The sequence below is a fragment of the Chelonoidis abingdonii genome, chromosome 25 (genome assembly GCF_003597395.2).
Source record: "Chelonoidis abingdonii isolate Lonesome George chromosome 25, CheloAbing_2.0, whole genome shotgun sequence".
In the NCBI taxonomy this organism is placed as follows: domain Eukaryota; kingdom Metazoa; phylum Chordata; order Testudines; family Testudinidae; genus Chelonoidis; species Chelonoidis abingdonii.
In genome coordinates, this window is record NC_133793.1 from 10,154,099 (window position 1) to 10,174,955 (window position 20,857).

Below are 20,857 nucleotides of genomic sequence, written 5' to 3' on the forward strand. Positions count from 1 at the left end.
CTTATGGTTCATGTGGGATTTTGGTGCTAGGGTTAGACATGCTGGCCTTTACGTATCTGGGCAGGTTTCCGAGATTCCAAGGAATCATTGGTACTGATGGCTCTTGGTAGTATAGTTCATGAAACTGGAGCAAGCACTCTAGGTTCTTATTCACTACAGCCTCGTCACTTAAATTAGGACTTGTTTGTATTTTGAGACAACTTTTAATGCTCAGTTGACATACCCTCTTGTAGATATTGAGTTGGGTCCAGACTCGTTATAGACTGCTTGAATTCAAGAGCAGAGTTCTCTTTACGTTCTCAGTGGTTTCTGAATTGCCAGCTATCAAAGATACATTTTTGGATCCGTTTCTCTTACTTGGGGTAATGGGGCTACAGTGTCCCTACATGGGGTGGGAAATACTGGAAAATGAATGAGTAAAGCTGCCTAGTCTGCATCCTGTTCACTTCAGCAAACTAGGGTAGCTGTTTTCACTTTCCGATAGCTGATGTTTCTGTCAGTGGTTCACTACTTTATTTGAACAACTTACACTCTTGTTTAAATAGTTAAACCTGATCTCTAGATAAAACCCCCTCTGTAGAAATGAAGAAGCTGGTGACAGGCTTGCTAGTGGAGAGGTGTAGTCTCCTTGTTAATCTCCAATATTAATTCAGCACTGATCGAGTGAACATCAGACAGCCTGCTTTCTAGTTTATCCAGTAACTGAGGCTGGTTATGTCTTTGTGCCTGGGTAGTGTAATGTGTGCAACACAGGGGAAAAGAGGACAATCTCTTCTGAGTGGAAATCACATTTATCATCTTCAGTTCTGTAAGATCCCATCTGGGTTCAGCTGTGGGGAGTTGATGGAAGCTGCATCTGTGAGCTTGCAAAAACAATATTAACTGTGTTTTGTTGGTGAGAGCTTTTCTGTGTTTGGTGGCTTGCAGGTCCCAGAGCTCAGTGGTCCCTGTCCTCGGACTAGCTTGGGCATAGTAGAATCCAATAGAAGAAGCAGCAGTAGCGAGCTGCTGCTTCTCCCTGAATTTGCAGGAAATGGATTTACTGTCTCTGTACAGGAGCACAGCAGCCAAACAATAGTTTGTGCTTGCAGGGCCATGTGGTGAGTCACGTGACCTTGTGCTGTTTTCTGTCGGGATCCTTACCCATCTGTTCTCTCCGCTCTTTCTGGGTTATCAGGCACAGATCCAAGTCCTCACAGGCAGCCAGCCTCATGGCCAGAGATTATGAGCACTAACCTTCCTGGCAGGGGCGGTGTGGCTTTGCTTTTATGCAGATTAGCCATGTGCTTCTCACTTCAAGGTTCCACAGGAAAAGACATTTCCTGTGCTTGGTTCTTAATGGGCGGTTCCCTGCTCACTGTACAGGGACCGTAGGGTTGGGGCCTGTGAAGTGAAAGCGTGCATGGAAGAGGGATTACAGTACACTGCCCCCCCTTTCCCATTCCACCTCTGCTACTACGTCACCACAACACAACCACACGCTCTCTCATACTGTTGGTGTCATTCATTCAGTGCCAAGATTGCTTTAAAAAATTCCCTTGGCCCCAGTTCAAACAGGAGTACAGCTGGGATGTGTTAGATTTTAGGCAGTCTGCCCTCAATTTGAGATGAGTTATAAATAGCAGTGCCGACTTCCTTAACTACCACTCTTGGAGGTAAAATGCAGGTTAATTACTGTGGGAATCAATTAGGGCTTCTCTGGGTTAAACTGCCAGGGTTGCTTTTTATTATTATTTTTGATTCCCCTGCCTCCTCCATATTCTCCCTCCCCCTCTTTTCCCCCCCCCCAACGTGGACAGCAAATCTGTTCGGAAATAAATTGAGATCCACGGTGAGAGGTTTGTAATTCCAGAAAATCGTTAATGTTTTATCCCAGCACTGGCCAATATCTGAGTGAAGCCAATTCAAGCGCTGCAAAATTAGACTTGAGTGAGAAACTATTTCCCCTTTTCTCTGTGCCCCCACCCTCCCCTACCAAAACAATTAGATAATAGGCTGTCATAAAAGTGAAAGGAGTGCATGTTTGCCTGGCTGTGGAGACTCTGTTCTTTGCTCTGTAGCCTCCACTTTCACAGTAGGACTCTTTACTTATTTTTCATGTTGGTCTCATAAATGAGTTAACTCCACTTAACCCTTTAGAAAGGTATGAGATCTTCCTTTATGATGTCTTGTTTTCTGGCAGAATTATGTGGGTTTTTTTTTTTTGTTTTTTTTTTAACACTTGCAGCTGCTTTGAAGCTGTAGAAGAGTCTTCCTTGTTCACTTCTACTTGTGTGTATTAAAGCATTGCTCTTGACCAGCACTTGCTGTTCTGTTACCCTGCTTAGGATAATTTTTACATTTGTGAAGTTGTTGTCTCACCATTGCAGTAAAGCCAAAATAGTGTGTGTAGGGTAACTGTACCTTCTGTGGCCTTTCTTCAGGTAAGAGTCTCTTGCACTTTCCATTATACAGCCTGACTTGGGGGTTTGGAGAGCTTGGCAGTAAGCGTGCTCTGGACTGAAACTTGGTGCTTTTGGCCTAGGAGTGAGGTTTTTTTGTGCTTTTTGTTTTAATTTTTTTGAAAGAGCAGTTTTGATCTTTGAAATACAAGTTTATTCTAGAAGATTAGGGTTGGAAGAGACCTCAGGAGGTCATCTAGTCCAACCCCTGGCTCAAAGCAGGACCAACCCCAACTAAGTCATCCCAACCACGGCTTTGTCAAGCCAGGCCGTAAAAACCTCTAAGGAAGGAGATTCCACCACCTCCCTAGGTAACCCATCCCAGTTCTTTACCACCCTCCTAGTGAAATAGTTTTTCCTAATATCCAGCCTAGACCACCTCCACTGCCACCACTGAAAACAGCCTAGGTCCATCCTCTTTGGATCATGCGCTTATTTTTGCATACAGTAGAGTAGAGCAAATCTGGTTTTTGAAAATTTGCCTGATGACTGAACTAAAAGTTTGGTTGTATCTCTCTCTCTCAAAGTACCAAAACTTGACATGCATTCTGAGATCGCTTCTAGTTTCTCTTTTGGCTCTTCTTCAAGTGATGGCCCCTCTGTGTCAATTGACACTACTATGAATTTATGGTGGCTAAGTCCATAAATGGCTATTAGCCAGGAAGGGTAAAGAATGGTGTCCCTAGCCTCTGTTCATCAGAGGATGGAGATGGATGGCAGGAGAGATCACTTGATCATTGCTTGTCAGGTTCACTCCCTCTGGGGCACCTGGCATTGGCCACTGTTGGTAGACAGATACTGGGCTAGATGGACCTTTGGTCTGACTCTGTACAGCCGTTCTTATGTTCTTACGTTATGTTCTAACTGTTCCAGCTCCAGCGCATGGTATGCATGTGCACCCATGTGTGGAATCTAGATAGGGACCACACATCTCCAGAACCTCCAGTTACAGCCAGTAATCGTCTCTTTCTGTGGATGCAGGAGGGTGTAAGAGAAGGGTCTAGATTTCACTGATCAAGAAACAGCAAAACTTTTCTCTCAATTATGTCTCGGTGGCCTTTACTGTGATTGCATGTCAAAAGCAATCTACTCCTGTGGTTTCCTGTCGAAAGGATTTCCCATGTGTCAGTCCAGAGAAGGATCTCCAGCCTTTTGCAGTCAGGGTTTGGTATTTCCTTATTTATCCTGAAGTGTTCTTGCAAGTGAACAGGCATTACTTCCTCTTGGCTTTTCCATCTCGTATAACATCAGTGTGCAAGGGGATCTATAGCCCACCACCCTCCAACTCCTCTCACCAGCTTCTGGATTGATAGGCCCATCACTGCATTTCAATCATGGCCATTCCTTTCTTGAAGCACATGAGTTCAACTGAATAAAGGGATTCAAGTAGAATCCCTGATGGTACTTTTTTTTTTTTTTTTTTACTCTTAAACCAGAGCAAGTCGGTTAAGGCTAGGCCAGTTAAAGTCCTATCCGTGAAGGGAGTGATTGTGTATGTAATGAGAGATTGGGAAGAAAGGGGCCACATGCTGTATTGCTGCTGATGCATGCTGCAGCCCCGGAGGAGACAAGTTAGCCTGCTTGGATTACAAGCATCAGAGATGCGTATTAAGTTTTGTTTTTTTTTTTTCCTCCTTCCCTTAGGGATGAAATTTACACTTCTGTCACGTACAGACTTTGATGTAAAGGGCCTCAGTTTAGAATGGTGTGTTGTAGAAAGCTACCACTTAATTGTCAAACTTGCTTTTTGTTTCTGGTAGTGCCCATAGTATGCTAGTTGCTTTTAATATAGAGAGACAGACCTAGAGAATCTCCATCTAAAGATACATGCTATGTGCTGTGCTCTGCCTTGGCCAAGCAGAGTAGGTGATGTGACCACAGTCTGGAAATAGCAAAGTCCTGCTTTCTAAGGGGGGTGTGTGTGTGTGTGTGTGTATATATGTGTACACACACACACACACACACACCACTATTCCCTATTACTCTTCAAGTTCATCAGTAGCAGTCAGCTGGTTTCCTGTGTGTGTCACGGCAGAAGTGGCTCTTAAAAAGGGATTTGAAAAGTGGCATTAGCCTTGCAGTTGATCAGAGGAACGGAGATCTGTGCATAGGGGCTAGTCTACGCTAGAAGCGATGCAGCTGCACCGACGCAGCTGTGCCACTGCAGTCCTGGTGAAGATGCTCTATGCTGGCGTCCCCAGCGCGGTGCCCGTGGGTGCCATGGCGCCTGCTGGGGCGTCTAAGTGTGCCCACATACTGGCCGGCAAACGAGCATCCGTTGAAATGCCACTGACAAGCTGCAGCATCGCCTATTGACATTGCCGCTTGTCGGCAGAATTTCGGCGGATGCTCATCCGTCGCCATGGTCCTCCACGGCTCGTGGTCTGATGCCCACCAGACGAAAAAGGTTGGGAACCGCTGCATACTGATGAGAGAGCTCTCCCGTCGGCATAATAAAGCCACCTCCCCGAGAAATGGTAGCTATGTCAGCAGGAGCAGCTCTTCCGCCAACACAGTGCTGTCCACACTGTTGCTTTGGTCACTGTAGCTTATGTCACTCGGGGGGTGGGAGGGTGACTTATTCGCACCCCTGAGCGACATAAGTTATACCAACATAAGTTTCATGTAGACAAGCCCTAAGAGGCAGCGTATGGTGATGGCTGGGTGTTTAAAACACTGATATTTATATGAGGGGCTGGCCTCTTTGGTGGACAGGGGTAGTGATAGGTAGGGAAGGGTGAATTGTACAGGACTTGGAAAATGGTGACCAGAGGCCTGAGCTTGATCAGGTGGAACTGAGAGGATTCAAAGATGGACTGACTCTGGTCAAAATTACAGGCAAGGGAAGTGATCTTGGTGGTAGCCTCTTCCTGCAATGTCTGCCACGAGTGCACATGTACTTGGTTAACATGTTCTTTTAAAAAGTCTTAGTTCTAAAACTCCATCCTTTCCATGGGCATAGCTCTAAAAGCTGAGGGCATTTGATATTGTTACGTGTTCCAAAAATTACACAAGAAACATGTTGAACGCACTGAAGTGGAAATGCAGCTTTACACATGCATTGGTGTGTACACGTGTAGCACCACGCTCTGAAATAAGTGTCTGGATTAATGCAATGGTGTGGCTGAATTTAAATGCACAAAAGGCGAAATTAACCTCCTGTAGAGGTATGCAAGAAACTCTTGGTGCCAGGAGGTTGCTATGGGAGCCATAACATTTTGACTTCTGTGCGTTTTAAATTTTCAGCTGTAGCATTGTATTAACACAACTTTTTACATTTAACTTAATTATTTGTGCTGTACTTGCTGCTTAAACCATTCCCTGATATGGGAAAAGACTCATCCTCTTCTCATGTGAACTGACTGCTCTTTAGTCCCCCAGTTGGATATATCAACTGACTTCCCTTTCCCCTAATAAACCTTCTCTGTCCTTCCTTTCTCCAGGCCTCAGAGGAGATGGCAGAGTGTAAAAAATATTCCTCACAGCTGGGTTAGTGCTGTGGGGAGTATCTGTAGGCCCCATGTGCTTGCTTCTCCTCCAGAGAGTGATGCTGTATTTTATAGCATGACTGTAGTTTTTTGTCAGCTGATAGCTCATTAGTTGAACAGATGCAAGGGAGCTTGGATTTTATTGCACCCCTTCTTGGTGACCAGTTCCTTTTATCGTTCTATGGCAATAAGGATTGTGTAGGCAAATATGGTGTATATTCATTTTGTATACACGTCATAACTTTCTTCACAGCCTTCAAGCCCAATGGATCAGATGGGGAAGATGAGACCTCAGCCATATGGAGGAAGTAACCCGTACACACAGCAGCAGGGACCTCAGTCGGGGCCACAGCAAGGACATGGATATCCAGGGCAGCCATATGGGCCACAGACTCCCCAGAGATATCCCATGGGAATTCAAGGCAGGACACAGAGTGCAATGGGCAGCATCTCATATGCGCAGCAGGTAGAGCAAAAAATAAAACCTCTTGTGCCTCACCACAACCCATTCTTCTCTGACAAGCAGATGAATGAACTCTTTAAATCTGGCTTGTGAATGTGTGTACTAACGGGACCAGTCTTCAGCAAATTCAGCTTTGTACTGTTCTCAGTTATTGAGGTGAAAATATTATTTGTTTAGGCTGTGTGTTGTGATGTGGTTGGATTTAAACAGATGAATCCTTATGTGAAGGACAAGGATCTGTGATAATCTCGCTTTCCAGAGAGGTGACAATAGATCTTTAGTATCACAATTGTAAGGGTTGGGCGGGAGGGGAAACAGTTAATGGATTAAAACAGCATCTACACAAATCTTTACCAGCATAGAGAGACTTTATATTACTACTCAGAGTAATGTAAACTTTAGGTCGGGGTGGCTTACTGCTTCATACAATCATCTCCTCCTGACCTCCTGCAGAATTCAAAAGGCTGCCTTTGCAGTGAGACTTCACTCTTTGTGGTGATTTACTTACATTTGAGGATGGACTAATAGACGTCACAACAAAGTTCTTATGGATCCATATTAAAGATCTGTTGTTGCCAGACGGAATCTGGCACGCCACTGGCATCGCTGTTTCCTCGGCGGCGTACTCATCTAGACAGCAGCGTTTCCATTACCTTTCCAGTTAATTGCCCAGCCCAGCTGCCTGGGAGTCATGTCTGCAGAACTCCGATTCAGACATGTTCTCGTTTGTGGAATCTGTTTCTAACTTGCATAATTCTACTCTCCTTTTGTAGATTCCTCCTTACGGACAGCAGGGCCCAAGTGCATATGGACAGCAGAGCCAGACTCCATATTACAACCAGCAAAGTCCTCATCCCCAGCAACAGCAGCCTCCATACTCTCAGCAACCACCATCCCAGACCTCTCACTCCCAAACTTCTTATCAACAGCAGCAGACCCAGTCTCAACCTCCACAGCTTCCGTCATCCCAGCCTCCGTACTCCCAGCAGCAGTCCCAGCCACCTCATCAGCAGTCCCCATCACCGTATCCCCAGCAGCAGCCCACGACCCAGCAACATCAACAGAGTCAGCCTCCGTACTCCCAGCAGCAGTCAGTGTCGCCCTACCAGCAGCAGCAGCAAACTCAGCAGACCGCCCCCTCTGCTCTTTCGCAGCAGTCTTCTTCATACCCTCAGTCACAGCCACAGCAACAGCAGCAGTCTGCATACTCCCAGCAACGCTTCCCACCTCCACAGGTAGGACCTCCGCTGCTCGCTATCTCCTTCTGTAGGTAACGACAAGAGTTTGCAGAATTTAGTTCTCGGTTCCTTTTAAAACTGATGAACCCCTGCTTACCTGTGATAAAACTAATAAATGTATCGCCCTCTTAGCTCTGCATAGATCTGTATCTCCTCTGGCTTTGATGTCGAAATGAGACCACTGAAGGCACAGAGTGGTCCACAGAGCTCTAGTGTTTCATAGTGATGATGCACTTCTAAGTCTTTAAGAGATCACGCTTCTTGCTGCTTCTGTAGCCCAGTGCAAGACTCCAAGATATTGGGAGCCTTGTTTTATCACTGAAAGTAACAAGCCTATCTCTGCATCCTGGGCGAGGCTTTTCCATGTAAACTTATTCCGTGTACAGATGGCTTCAAATTTGAGGGAGGAAGCACATGAAGAATAGACCCGAAGTGACCTGGAGAGGTCAGAGTAACGGGGAATGTAGACGGCCCTACACTTGTGGGGAAGTGAATTACCCAGCACAAATATGAAATGGAGTTTTTAATCAAAGAGCAAGGCCCCTTACTTTAAAGGTAGATGAAGATAATTTTGTCTTACTGTTTTAATTAAGCATGGAGTTGTCTGAAAACCTTTTGAAATTCACAATCTTTGTGAAAAAGATCAAAAATCTTGACCGAACTTCTCAGAAAACTGTCCTGTTTTTTGGATCAGCTCTATTAATATGTGTAATTACCATAGTTTCCAGAGGAAAGGTATAGAAGGTAGGAGGAGAAAGTGCCTACATGAGACCTTGGTTGTTAAGTGGTCTGTATTGGGGAAAAATAGAGCAATAACTGGAAAATCACTGTCTTTTTAGACACCTAGTGCTAAAATTCCTTCTAGTACAGACACTTGGCCTAGCTGTCCATCAGCAGCCTTGATCCTGTGTGGAGGCAGGGGATGCTAACTTAGTTCCTCTGTTCTGTCTCCCTCTTTGTTTTGGATAAATGCCCTCAAGTGGTACGTAAACTGTTTTCTTCATATTGTTCGAATACTCCCAGACAGATTGCTATGGAGTCCATATTTCACTTCCGTGTTTTCTTTGTGTTTCAGGAGTTGTCTCAAGACTCATTTGGGTCCCAGGCATCATCTGCCCCCTCGATGACTTCCAGTAAAGGACAAGAAGATATGAACTTGAATCTTCAGTCAAGGCCCTCCAGCCTGCCGGTGAGTGGGGAGCCTGTCTGTAAGTGACTGGGGTGAGGGTAACCAGAAGCTCACCAGCATCGCTAGTACTGGTAGTATTCCAGATGGAAGCAGGTATAGACGCTGCCTATGCTTTTTGCTTTTAGTCAGTAGCTTCTGATTTTCCCCTGGAGGTTAGATATAACTTACAAAGGTAATGGAGCTGAGGGTAAACTTTTTTTTCCTTAACCGTGAAAGCTCTGGCCTAAATATTCGTTTGACTGGCACTCTGGAATGCCTCTGTTTTTATGTTAGGTCTCCAGTTGCCGAAGAGAACTGATCATTAGGGCAGCCTCTGGTTTTGTCCTTTTTAAAATATAGGGGTGCTGTGGCTTGTTCTTTTGGGGGTGTTCTTTTGCATTCCAATTTAGCCCAGTATTATATGTATCTTAATAGTCTAGTAGACTTGTAGCCACTACTGTATGTCAGAGGATTATTATGTTGCTGATTTGTGCACCTTGGTCCCACGTGACTGAACAGATTTTGAATAAAACAGGTTACTCAGTACCTGGAGTTAGGAAGATCAGCTGTAGGTAGCGCCTGTCACTGCAGCCGGGACAGTCATTTCCTCTTAACTCCAAATCTGTTTGCTGTGTGATTATTATTATTATTATTTTTTTTAACATTTGAACTATTATATAGTTCTTGTAAACTTACCAGATTTTTGGATACAGCATTCTGGCCGCTTGTTGAGCGAGATGTCTTTTTATCCTGGTTTTAAACTTCCTAGAATGTGGCAATTTAGTGGGGAGGGTTGATAAATTTCTCCTGTAAAGGTCTGGAATGGACTGACCAAGCAGATCCATGCTTATGGCTCAAAAGAAGAGTTTGAGTTGTTGAACTCAGTTTGATTTCACAGAAGAATTATTTCCACTTATAACCAGGTGGGAGTTCTTTTCCTTTAGCATCTAGGATAAAGCTCCTTCCTAAATTGCCGTTGACTTGGTCAGAGGAGAAGGAGTTATTCTTGCTCTCAATGGTGGGATCCAGTTTTTTGGTCTGTGTGAACCCTTCTAAACAGTTCCATGGATCATAGGGCAAGTTATGTCCTCAAAATGCAGATCAGACTCTAACTTTGATAACAAAATGGGTTAAATTTATTTTGGTGTTTGGCTCCTTTTGGACCCTAATTTTGAAGATTAATTTCATTCTGAGGTGTGGAGAATCTTTAAATAGCATGTTTCCTTCCACTCGCTCTTTCTCTGCAAGTCCTTGTTTATGACCCATCTTCTGCCTTGCAGTGTAGGGAAGGTGTAGCCATTGAAGAAATAGCTCTGAATCTGAGCGGTGGAGTGTCATGATTAGTAGCACTGTTGATGCTGTCTCCGTGAATCCTTCCAATCAGCTCCATCTGATTCAGATTATAGGGGTGAATTGTTCTCTTTAGCAGAAGTGGCTCCTGCTCAGAGCCAAGTGGGAGTTTTGTTTTTGCGGTGTTATGGATAAATGTGGTCTCTCCTTGAGCCCTCTTCAAATTTACCTTTAAAGTGGCTCTGTTGTGGAATAGCGGTATTGGAAATGTGGGAGTTCTGTTGTTTTTAGATGCTTGAATTTTAACATATCCATCAGTGTTTCTGTACTTAAGCTTCCCGTGTGAGAAATCTCTTCTAGAACTCAGTAGCATATGGTACTCAATCCAGTGTTGCTGTTAGTGTTGTGTTAAGAGTTTGCTCTGTATAAGGCCCAGTGTTCTGTTCAACCAAACATCTTTACAGCCTTTCATCTCTCGGACTTTTTCAAGGATTAGATAGTGAAATCATAGGCCATCTGTCAGTCCGTCTATGGTTTCCTAGAGCCTGTTCTCTCCCCCCCCCCCCCATTTTTAAAAAAATATTTGTAGATGTGCAGGATTTAAAAAAAACACCTCAATTTTTGTTTCCCAGAATTCCTTCTCCTGCTAACATGAAGAGAATGCTTAAAGCTAGGGTTAAGGTGAACACTTGTCTACTTACTGTCTGCACATCCAATTTTATGTCAAACTTCTGTATCTGTAAAAAGAGAATGTTTGCAGGTGTTATCTAATCATTTGTTCCAACAGGCAACCTTTTCCTTGGTTTCTGTACTGGGAGGTTTGGCGGCAGAATAGCTTGATAGGTATTTTTTTCTGTTTTTCACTCTTCTTCTTGTGTCCCTCAAAGTTGGATGGTCGATCAGGGATTTTGGATTCCCTCGTTGTAGAGTAACTTTCCCAGGCAGCCATATAAATGCCGTATAGAACCATAGGTAGTACTATGGCCTTTCACAGTTGAAAGCCTTAGGTGCTTCCCTAAGATCAATAAGGCCTGCAGAGTAGCCACTATTGTGCACCTTGGTAACTGGCAACCTGTGAAATGCAGCTTCTTAATTACTGACATATAGTGCAGTCCTGGCTAAAGTGAATGCTGCTGTTTTCTAGGTCTCTCTGCTTAGGAGGTATTAAATATATTTAAAGACTTTTTTTTTCCTTAATTGCATAAAGGCCAGAGGTTCCATATGTCTCCATCAGACTTAATGCCTGTGTTGAAACTTTAGGCAACGAAGGGGGAAACACTTAAAAATAAATAAATAAAAGTCCGTCTCCGTGATACTTAACCATAAGTCTACTAGGAGTGTCCAGGCTACCTGGCACTTCGTGCCAGTCTAGGCAAGATCTCTCTGAGGAATGTGTAGCTGGTCTCTGGTGGTGGTGTGCTATGAATCTGTTCAGTAACTTTAGAGAGCTAATCTTTGTCATTCTCTGATGTCTCTTTCACTGCTGTGAGAATCTGAAATATAGGAATGTTGCAAGAGGTTGAAATTGGTTTCACAGATTTATCTAATGCTTTGTTTGCTCATCTGTAGATTGCAAAAAATGTCTGGCCTTCCACTTTGGTTCTCAAGTTATTGGGCTTTTATAGTGTAAGTCCTTCTTCCTGGTCTCTTCCCCCCTTTCTGAAGAATAGACTTGAAAAGCATGTGAGTAAATATACTGCGGCTGCCCAGTGACACAGATGTCTTTAAAGCAATGGTAGATCCAGATAAGTGCCTAGCAAAGGCAATTTTCCCTACAGTAGTCTGGGGGAAGAATTTTTTCTGAAGAATTCTTTGATTCCTAGGGAGTCTCTCTCAGCAATTCATTAAACTAAACTTAGATAACTCTTGTGTATGGGAGGGACAATGTGTAGTCTTAGTGCCTGGATGTAATAGATGGTGTAATCATTAGTATAAATCTTTCTCCCAAGGGATCCTAAATTTCTGCTCATCAGGAAGAGACACTCTCTGGCAAGTAGCATCCAGTTTATTTGGTGTTCAGCTTCTTGAGACCTCGACTTTTTCTGAATCTGAGGACCATATCTCCAGCTATTAATTACAATAGCTTCTCTCTGGTTTGGGAGGAGTTGGCTTTCTGCAGTGTTTAGGTGAACTCAGAGAGCTCTCTTCTGTGCCAAGCTCGGATCCTTTCTTCTATTCCATTCCTCTTGTCTCTTCTTGAGCTGTAGACACCCTCAGGACTGGAGGGGGAAATGGCAGGTCAGTGTGTCAAAAAATACTAATTTTCCCTTACGTGAGAGACCTTAATCCCATGCAGAGTTTATTGCCCAACCTTCACAAGTCTAGTGACAGTGCATTCTCCTAAAGCACACTTCATAAATAAGAGTTGCAGCTTACTCTAAGGGTTAGAAACATGGTTGGAAGTGCAGGGATGTGAAATGTCTAATAGCTGCTTCATCCATCTCTTCTCCTTTGCCTTCCCTTGATTTCATAGAATATCAGGATTGGAAGGGACCTCAGGAGGTCATCTAGTCCAACCCCCTGCTCAAAGCAGGACCAATCCCCAGGCATATTTTTGTCCCAGATCCCTAAATGGCCCCCTCAAAAATTAAACTCTCAACCCTGGGTTTAGCAGGCCAATGCTCAAACAACTGAACTATCCCTACCCCTTTCTCTTAATTAGCATCTTCCTTGATTGGTGTTCTCAATGTTTATGTAGTATGGTGGTAGGTTTAATGTTTCTGCTCCATCTGAAATATGACTGAGCTGAACATCCCATCATTATCTAAAGGGCTGTGTGTTAAAGTCTAAGCTAGGAATTTTTTTTGCAGAAGGCCCTGAATTCTTAAATCACAGGGTTTTCTCCCCCCTCCCCCCCCCTTCCCCGCAGTTAGGGATCTTGATAGTCTGTTTCTCTCTCTCTCTCTGTCTCAAGTTGGTTTTCTTGCTTACAGACACTTGATTTTAGGCAGTTCCCTTGGAACCTTAGAGAATTATGTGGTTAGAAGATGGAATTGTTAGCCTACATCTTTCTTCAAGCTCCTATCTTGATGATCACTAGAAAAGTTTTTTCTCTCCTGCTGATAATAGCTCATTTTAATTAATTAGCCTCTTAGATTTAGTAGGGCAACCCCCACCTTTTCATGTTCTCTGTGTGTGTGTGTGTGTGTGTGTGTGTATGTAAATGTATGTGTATACACACACACACACACCCACACACCCACACCTACCTCTCTACCGTGATGGAATGCTGTCCTTGGGAGCCAAAAAAATCTTACTGCCTTACAGGTGAAAACGTGTTGTATTGAACTTGCTTTGATCCACCGGAGTGTGCAGGCCCCGCCCCCCCCGCTGCGAGCACTGCTTTACTGCATTATATCCAAATTTGTGAGATATCGGGTGGGGTTGTATCGAGGTAGCGGTGTGTCTCCTTACTATATGTTCCATTCTGTGCATCCGATGAAGTGGACTGTAGCCCACGAAAGCTTATGCTCAAATAAATTTGTTAGTCTCTAAGGTGCCACAAGTACTCCTGTTCTTTTTAAGGCATTCCTATGTGAGAAGAATGGATATGTTGGTGGCCTGGTAGGGAACTCAGAGACGTTTTACCTGTGGTTTTGTAGGAGGCATCAGAGTATGGAATTAGGATGTAGGGCCAAATCCTCAGTGGGTTTTGCTCCACTGATGAAGCTATGCTGATTTTTTTTTTTTTTTTTTTTAAACTCCAGTTGAAAATCTAGCCTGTATAGTCCATCAGTAATGACGAACTTGTGCATTTATTCATCAGTGGAGAGTATTTGCGCTAGACCGCGTGTTTGTCTGTCACCTTGTTCCGATAACTGCACACTGCACTCTAATCCTTGTAGCCCAAACTTGCTGCCAGGTTTTCTGTGCCAGTAGAAACTTGCTCCTATTTAAACTTTGCTTTCTGTTTCTGCAAACCAGCCTTGTGCTTGTCGGTGAGGACGGGAGATCTTAATGTTGTGGCTAACCTGGTGAAGCCAAACAAGTTTGGTGGTTGGTTTGCTGAAGGGACTGCAACTTACTCTTGTTATGAGGAACCGTGGTAATATTTTGGGTTGGGCATAAAGTATTTCACCCCATAAACAGGTATAGGGTGGCTTCCCTGTCAAAATGAAAATGGCGGAAAACTAATCTTCAGGTAGGAACAAATTTTGATCACTTCTTCAGTTTATGAAGGTGAGATAATCTTCACCCAAATAGAAATATGTATGTAAAATTGAGGGGTAGGGGAAAACTTCAGAACAACCATAAGTGCCGGTGCCAGTCTGCAATTTCAGCATCAGATGAGCTATTTCACTTTACTGTAAAAGGTGACTTCTGGTACTGGCAGCTCTAACCTAAGAGGAATAAATAGGATATTGAGTCACCAGGGTTGTGAGTTATGGCTCTCTTCCACTGCCTGGTTCTGAGTGCAGGAGGAGGGGAACTGCAAGTATACAATAGATTTAAATAATTTACTGGAGTCCTGATTCAAGACTGGTTTGCAAGAGTTTTTGTGAAAACTAACTGCGACTGTGTGCTGTAGCAGTCCCTGGCTTACTGGCAGTCCTGAGGACCTTAGTGAGACTCTTGAAAGCTCTGAGATATAATTTGGAGAACATCAAGGGACAATTATTGTTCACATACCTAGTAATTTTATAACTTTTCCAAGTTCAGAGCCTTAGTTATGGTATTGGGACTCTCTGGCTTAGCTTTCTGGGTATTTTAAAGCTGATCTGCTTTGATACTGCAGTTTAGTAGCCGCATGTACTGATCACTCGCTTGCCATTGGATGTTTGGGGTAATAAGATCTTTCACCTCTTGAGGACAAAAAGGAATTCAAAAACCAAATCTCACTTTTCACCTTCACTATGGCTTCATAGTTTTGCAGTCTAGATCATTTTCGTTCAAACTCTACAATAGTTTTGGGGAAGGAGTGAGAAGTGGCACTGCTCTCCTGTTGTGTGTGGTGTGTGGCAGTCTGGGAATTATTTGGCTGTTCTCGATCTCCTTGCCACCCCAGATACTTAGCATCCATTTATTTCTTGGCATCTGGGGCTTGTCAGGAAGTGCCAGTGGGATTAGCTAAATTTACCATTATTTCCACTTTTTTTCTGTCTGTCTTTCTCCTCCCTCCCCCTTTTATATCTATAAGTACTGAAAGGTAGAATAATTTGTGAGTTCAGTCAGCTGTGTCTGAGTAAAATGTCGTCTTCTGCAAATCCCCCTGACTGGAAGTAATCAGAACAGCAAACTAAATTATGGCTAAAAGCTGACTTGAGGAAGTTCCTGCTGGTGGGAAAAAGCAACAAGTGTCTTTATTTGAATATTAGGTGCTGAAGACCAAGTTCAGAGCCAGGCTGGTGACTTGGAGGGAGAAATACACATTCATAGTTCAATCTAATGATGAACTCAGTCTGCTTCCTGTTGAACATTTTTTGTAAACTTGTTTGTTTCTGGACTTTTTGGCTCCTATTTCTGACTACAAGACATAGAAGAGAACCAGCGATGTATAAATGTCTGAGCCATTTGGCACTTTTTTGCTATCGTGACTGGGCACCACATAAATGTTTAGATGGAAAACACTCCTGTAACTTGTTCCAAAGTGTTCAATTCCTGAAATCCTATGACTCGTGCTTCACAAAGGTTGCTACAAAGCCTGTTTTGACAATGGGAGTCAAATGAATCCCCTTGTATCTTCTTCTGTCATAGTCTCCTCGTTAATTCTTCTAGGATTTTTTTTTCCTCTGTGATCTTGGAGCTGGTAACACTTTCCTGCTATTTCTCTGGAGCCCTGAGCTTGTCTGAGCTTTGAGTGTTTTGTTTTTGTTTAATAGCTCTTTATGGGCTCGAGAGAGGTGTTGAAGGCCACTACTACATAATCTAAAGACAAGGTGGGTGAGAGAATATCTTTTACTGGACCGACTTGTGTTGGTGTGAGAGACCAAGCTACATGGACCTCTTCCTCGTGACTGGGAAAGGCATCTTTCCAAGACCTAAAGAAGCTCTCTTTGTAGCTCGGAAGCTTGTCTCTCTCACCAACAGGAGTTGGTCCAATAAAAGATATTACCTCACCCACCTTGTCTCTCTAATATCCTGGGACCGACATTGTTACAGCAGCACTGCACGATCTTCTAGTTCACTCTTATGACATGTTTTGTGTGTGTGACCTGCTTCTCCAGGTTGCTGTGCTATTTGTCCATGTGGCAGTTTCTCTCCTCCCACCCCTCCCTCCAGTTTTGGACTAAGCTAGTCTAACCTGGTGTTTAGAAGGAAATTCCCCACCCCCACTGCTGTATCGGCCATGGCTGTTCTGAACAGTGCTGAACCCTGTGCATTCGTTTTCTCTCTGCCGGGGTAGCCAATCCGCTTCTACCTTATAAATCATGCTGCTCTGAGCCACTGATGCAGTTTGCTTTCCCTGTGCTTCGTGCTGGAGCTTGTGCTTGCAACAGATTTCGCTATGCTCGATCCAGGGCCCATTTCCTGTTTCTATTCTGGTCGTTGGTGGCTCAGCTCTGCTTCCTGCCTGTATATGTTACACAGATTCCCCTAACTGCTGGAGCCTTTTGTTTTCATAGGAACAATTTCAAGTAGCTTGTTTTATATTTGTTAGCTTTCTACCTCCTTTGAGGAATGACAGAGGTTGTCTGAAAGACAGTCTTGTTTCTTACTCTTCACAATTTGCTTTTAAGCCTGGCTACAGTAAATAGGCAGGTCAGTGTTTAATCAGGAAATTGCTGCAGGGTGACCCATTCTGATCTTGGATTCCTAACAATAGTCTTTTCCCTCAGTCAGATGCAGCCAATGAAAACGTAGGGCTGTCATTTTGCACCCCAGAAGAGCTCTAGAGAGTATAGTTTTTGGAAGATGGCCTTATAGTTTGAAAGCTTCTCCAGGGAAGTCTGTTGCGAAGTGAGAAGACCCTTTTGCCACCTGCTCAGTCTCCCTCTGGCAGTCTGATGTGGTAGGAGCACTAGTCTCAGCAAAAACACTAACCTAACTGGAGCGTTGAAGAAAGGTGGGAGGGGCAAGGAGAACATGTGCTCTTTCTTCTGCTTTCGGCACAGGGTGGTTAAGGGATGAATGGAGGTGGGTAACTTTTTGGCTGATAATTGTACAGACCTTAGCACCATCTCATCTGATCTCTCAATTGACAGGAAGCATCATTGTGTAAATACACCCTTGGCATTCAGGACTGACTTCTGGGGGGAAAATGGCTCCCATATGGCTGTCATGGGAGGGTGTGTGTGTTGTAGGGTGGGATCAAGGCTCCGCTTCCTTAGCGTACTCTCTGCTCTGCCCCATTCTGGAGGCACTGGCTGCTTTCTAGGTCTGTCCATGTCCTTACTGATGGAGGATTTGCAGTGTGACTTTAGACAAGCCCTCAGTGAGGAGCAGAGGAGGAGTTATATGATTGATTTTATTATTTATAGTCGGGTCTTTATCCAGGAAGGAAGAAACCTCTTAAAGGCTGTTGAGTTTTCTGAAATGACAAGAAAGACTTCTCTGATAATTGACTGTTTTGGCAACCTCTGACCTCCAAGGCTAGTAATGGGCAATCGTCAACACGTGGAATGGGCTGGGTTGCCATGGTTATGCTCACTCCCCCGCCCACACTCACTCCTGTAAACTGGTGGGGAAGGAGAATTTCCTAGATTAAATACCTCAGTTTCCCAGCTGGCCTAGCTCATCCCGATCAACAGCATAATATAGGGATGTGCTGCTGGACTGATTTCTCAGAGTGAAAGTGCCTTCATTCTGAACATACAACTCTGTGCCTTCAGATAGCCCTAGAAGGGCTGCTACAGAGTTAATTGCATGGAAGTGACAGCCAGCAGGGAAAAGGGGTGGGTGTTTTTCAGTGGCCTGATTCAGAGGAGGGAAATACAAGATACGTCTGGCTTACAAACATTTGATGCTGGTTTTGTTTTAAATTCCAAATCCTGTTCCCATTCCCCATGAACTTTCTGACTCAGATCTTACTTTCCGGGCTATTGTGCTTTCCTCGCTCAGTTGTTGGTACAGTCCTTCTCAAAATTCAATGTGTGGGCCAAGAGCCATGTACATCTCCTACAGTTTTTTGAATTCCTGAGTTTGCTGCATTTCTTTGCCCACAAACTCGTGTGTGGTTGGCATGGTGGTGTAATCACATGTGGAGATGACTGAATGCTTCTGGAGTCTGAATTGAACACATCACAGATGAAGAATGCCTTGCAGATCATGAGGAAGCAGGACTGGGAACTCATATATCCTTGGGGATAGAGGGAAGGGGTTAGCTTTCTATATATGGGCAGAGTGGTGACCTCAGACAAGACACTGCATCTTTTGTAGATAGAGCATGAGGTGCATTTGAAAACAAACAATCCTAAAACACAAGGTTGTGGCCAATCGTTTGAGAGTTGTACCACTCTTTTTGACATTTTCCTTCCCATAAGTTGGACCAACGTTCTTGACTTAAAGTGGTCTAGATATGTGGAAAGATTGCTTGAATAGTCAGCGTTGCCACTAACCACATCCAGCAGTTGCCTGTGCTCTTTCCACAGCCTCTTCTGCTCTGACCTGTTTAGGGATCAAAAAGTTTGGCTTGGGACTTGAGTCCTGGGCCCTTCTTTTGTGCTGCCATCCGTTTGCTGGGCCAGCCTTTATGATGAGACAGTTAAATAACAAATATTAATCAAAATATAAATCTAATTACCTTGGCAAACCAGGAAAAGCCAAAATAGGAGCATTTTCCACCATGGCTTTGAACATTTCCTGTCTTTCATTCATTCTAATTAAATGCTTGAGTGCTTTGTAGAAACTAGGAGAGGGTTCCTCAAAGGGTTAAATGTAAACTAGTTTTGCTGTTGTATTTCCCAGGAACTTGCAGAAGAGATCAGCACCCAGCATTCCCTGAGGAGGGAGAGAATGCTGGCCTCCTAGATGGTGGGTTTTTCCTTCAGCGACATCTTGTTCTGTGAATGAAACACGTTATTCCTTCCTCTTACTTTCTGCTGCCACCATAGCTTTGAATTTCTCTTTTTGAGAGGAGGGAGAACATGGGATTGCTAGTCTGCTCAGTGTGTGTGTGTGTGTGTGTGTGTTTGTGTTTTTTTTTATTGGGGGGGTAGAGAAGAAGAAGGGGTGGTGTGGAGCAGAAGCAGTAGATATGATTTGAAGCTCCTGCTGAGCAGATCTGTGGGAGTGGAGTATCGACCTCTGAAAAATCAATGGCTGCTGTAGCAGCAGTGCTTGGTGTTTTGCAAGGTCTCCCATTGTAGGAATGTAGTAAAGCCAGCAGCACTTTTCTCTCTCCCTCCCCCTTGATTCTATACCCAGTCTGCACCAAAGCAGCCAGACCCACCTGGATTTGCTGAGGTGGATTAGAAGGGCAGCTTAGTTTTGCAATTGAGTAACATTTCTTGTGTGACACTGAGCCCCTCCTCCTGGCAGCCTCCTTTCCAAACGCTCCTTCCCTGCACTGCAGCTAGAGCCAGCAGCTTCTCCCAGTTTGTCTGAAGCCATCCTGGAAGAGTGAGCTTTTCAGCTTGCTTTTTAGAGAAGAAAACTGTACAAAGATCTCTCTGCCATATTCTAGTCCCTGTCCTGGAACAGTCACTCGACAGCGCTGATATTCTGGAGAAGCTCAAACCTCCTCATGGAGGAAGGGAAGGAAAAATGGTTTGTCCATAGAACAAAAAAGGAGACTGAATACTGAGAAGTGTGTTAGTTTTTTGTTACCTTTTTAGCATTTTGCTTTTGTTCCCTTTTGGGCCGGGCAATGACGAGCACAATTTTAAAGACTGGTTGGATTAACTCCCACACGGTGGGACTCTGGGTATTTTATGCATCCTTAGTTTGCAACCATGATCCTATCGCTCTTTCTTCCCAAAAGATGCTGTGTGCCCTCCAGGGAGGAACCTGGAAACTGTCTAGTTTGTAGCTGCTGTCTCGTGGTCCTTGTTCATATCAATAGATCTCACTCCCAGTTGAGCTCATAGTGACACATTAGGGAGGACGGAAACCTGATTGACAGTTATATTTAAATCCCTCTCTTCTGGCAGCTGATAGTTAAAGCTTTTGAAAAGGAATGCAGGGGAAAGGGGGAGGCTTTGAACCAGGTACACTGATACTGTGTAGAACTGGGCTACAGTGGTGCTTTCTTCTTCCTGCCAGTATGAGAAACAGGGAATGCCTGGAAAGTCACCTTCCTCCCCAAGGTTGTTACAATTCCGGAAAAGTTGAGTGTTTGTTTATTTTTTTCCTAGTGTAATGAATGGAAAAAACACAGAAATAAAGTCATTTTCTCTCCACTTTGGGAGCATAACTAATGTAATGGAACAAAGCAGTTTGGGGCAGAGGGGATACAACCCTGTATTGAAGTGTGCAACTGCACTTCAGTTATTTTTAGGTATTAATTTTGTTAGAAATGTCTGTTTAAAGGTGGCTGGAGAATATTGATAAGCACTCCTTCCTAGCATGTGTATACACGTAAATAACTCATCTAGTCCCACTTCCCAGAGCTGTTAGCTAAATATAAATTTCACTTCTTTCAGATTCCTCTCTCTGCCCCCACCCAAGAAGGACGATTGTGGGATGGACAGAAACCATCTTTGTCAGCCGGAGTTCTGAGTTTAGTCTTGTGTATTTTTTATTGCAGTGTAGACGTACTCCAGCATTGAGTCTCTGAGCCCAGGTCAATTGACTTTGGCTCGCGGGGCTAAAAATGGCAGCGTAGACGTTTTGGGCAGGAGCCTAGGCTCTGAAGCCGGGTGAGGGGGATGGATGTCAGAACCTAGGCTCCA

General features: G+C 44.1%; 1 protein-coding gene across 1 annotated transcript in view; it reads left to right on the top strand.

Moving 5' to 3' along the window:
• The window catches only part of ARID1A (AT-rich interaction domain 1A), a 75,682-nt gene that overhangs the window by 19,177 nt on the left and 35,648 nt on the right, over positions 1–20,857 (top strand). Inside the window, exons 2-4 of the mRNA XM_032802982.2 lie at positions 6,183–6,395; positions 7,166–7,627; positions 8,706–8,819. Coding sequence (XP_032658873.2) covers positions 6,183–6,395; positions 7,166–7,627; positions 8,706–8,819 — 789 coding nt within the window. The remainder of the gene's footprint in view (positions 1–6,182; positions 6,396–7,165; positions 7,628–8,705; positions 8,820–20,857) is intronic.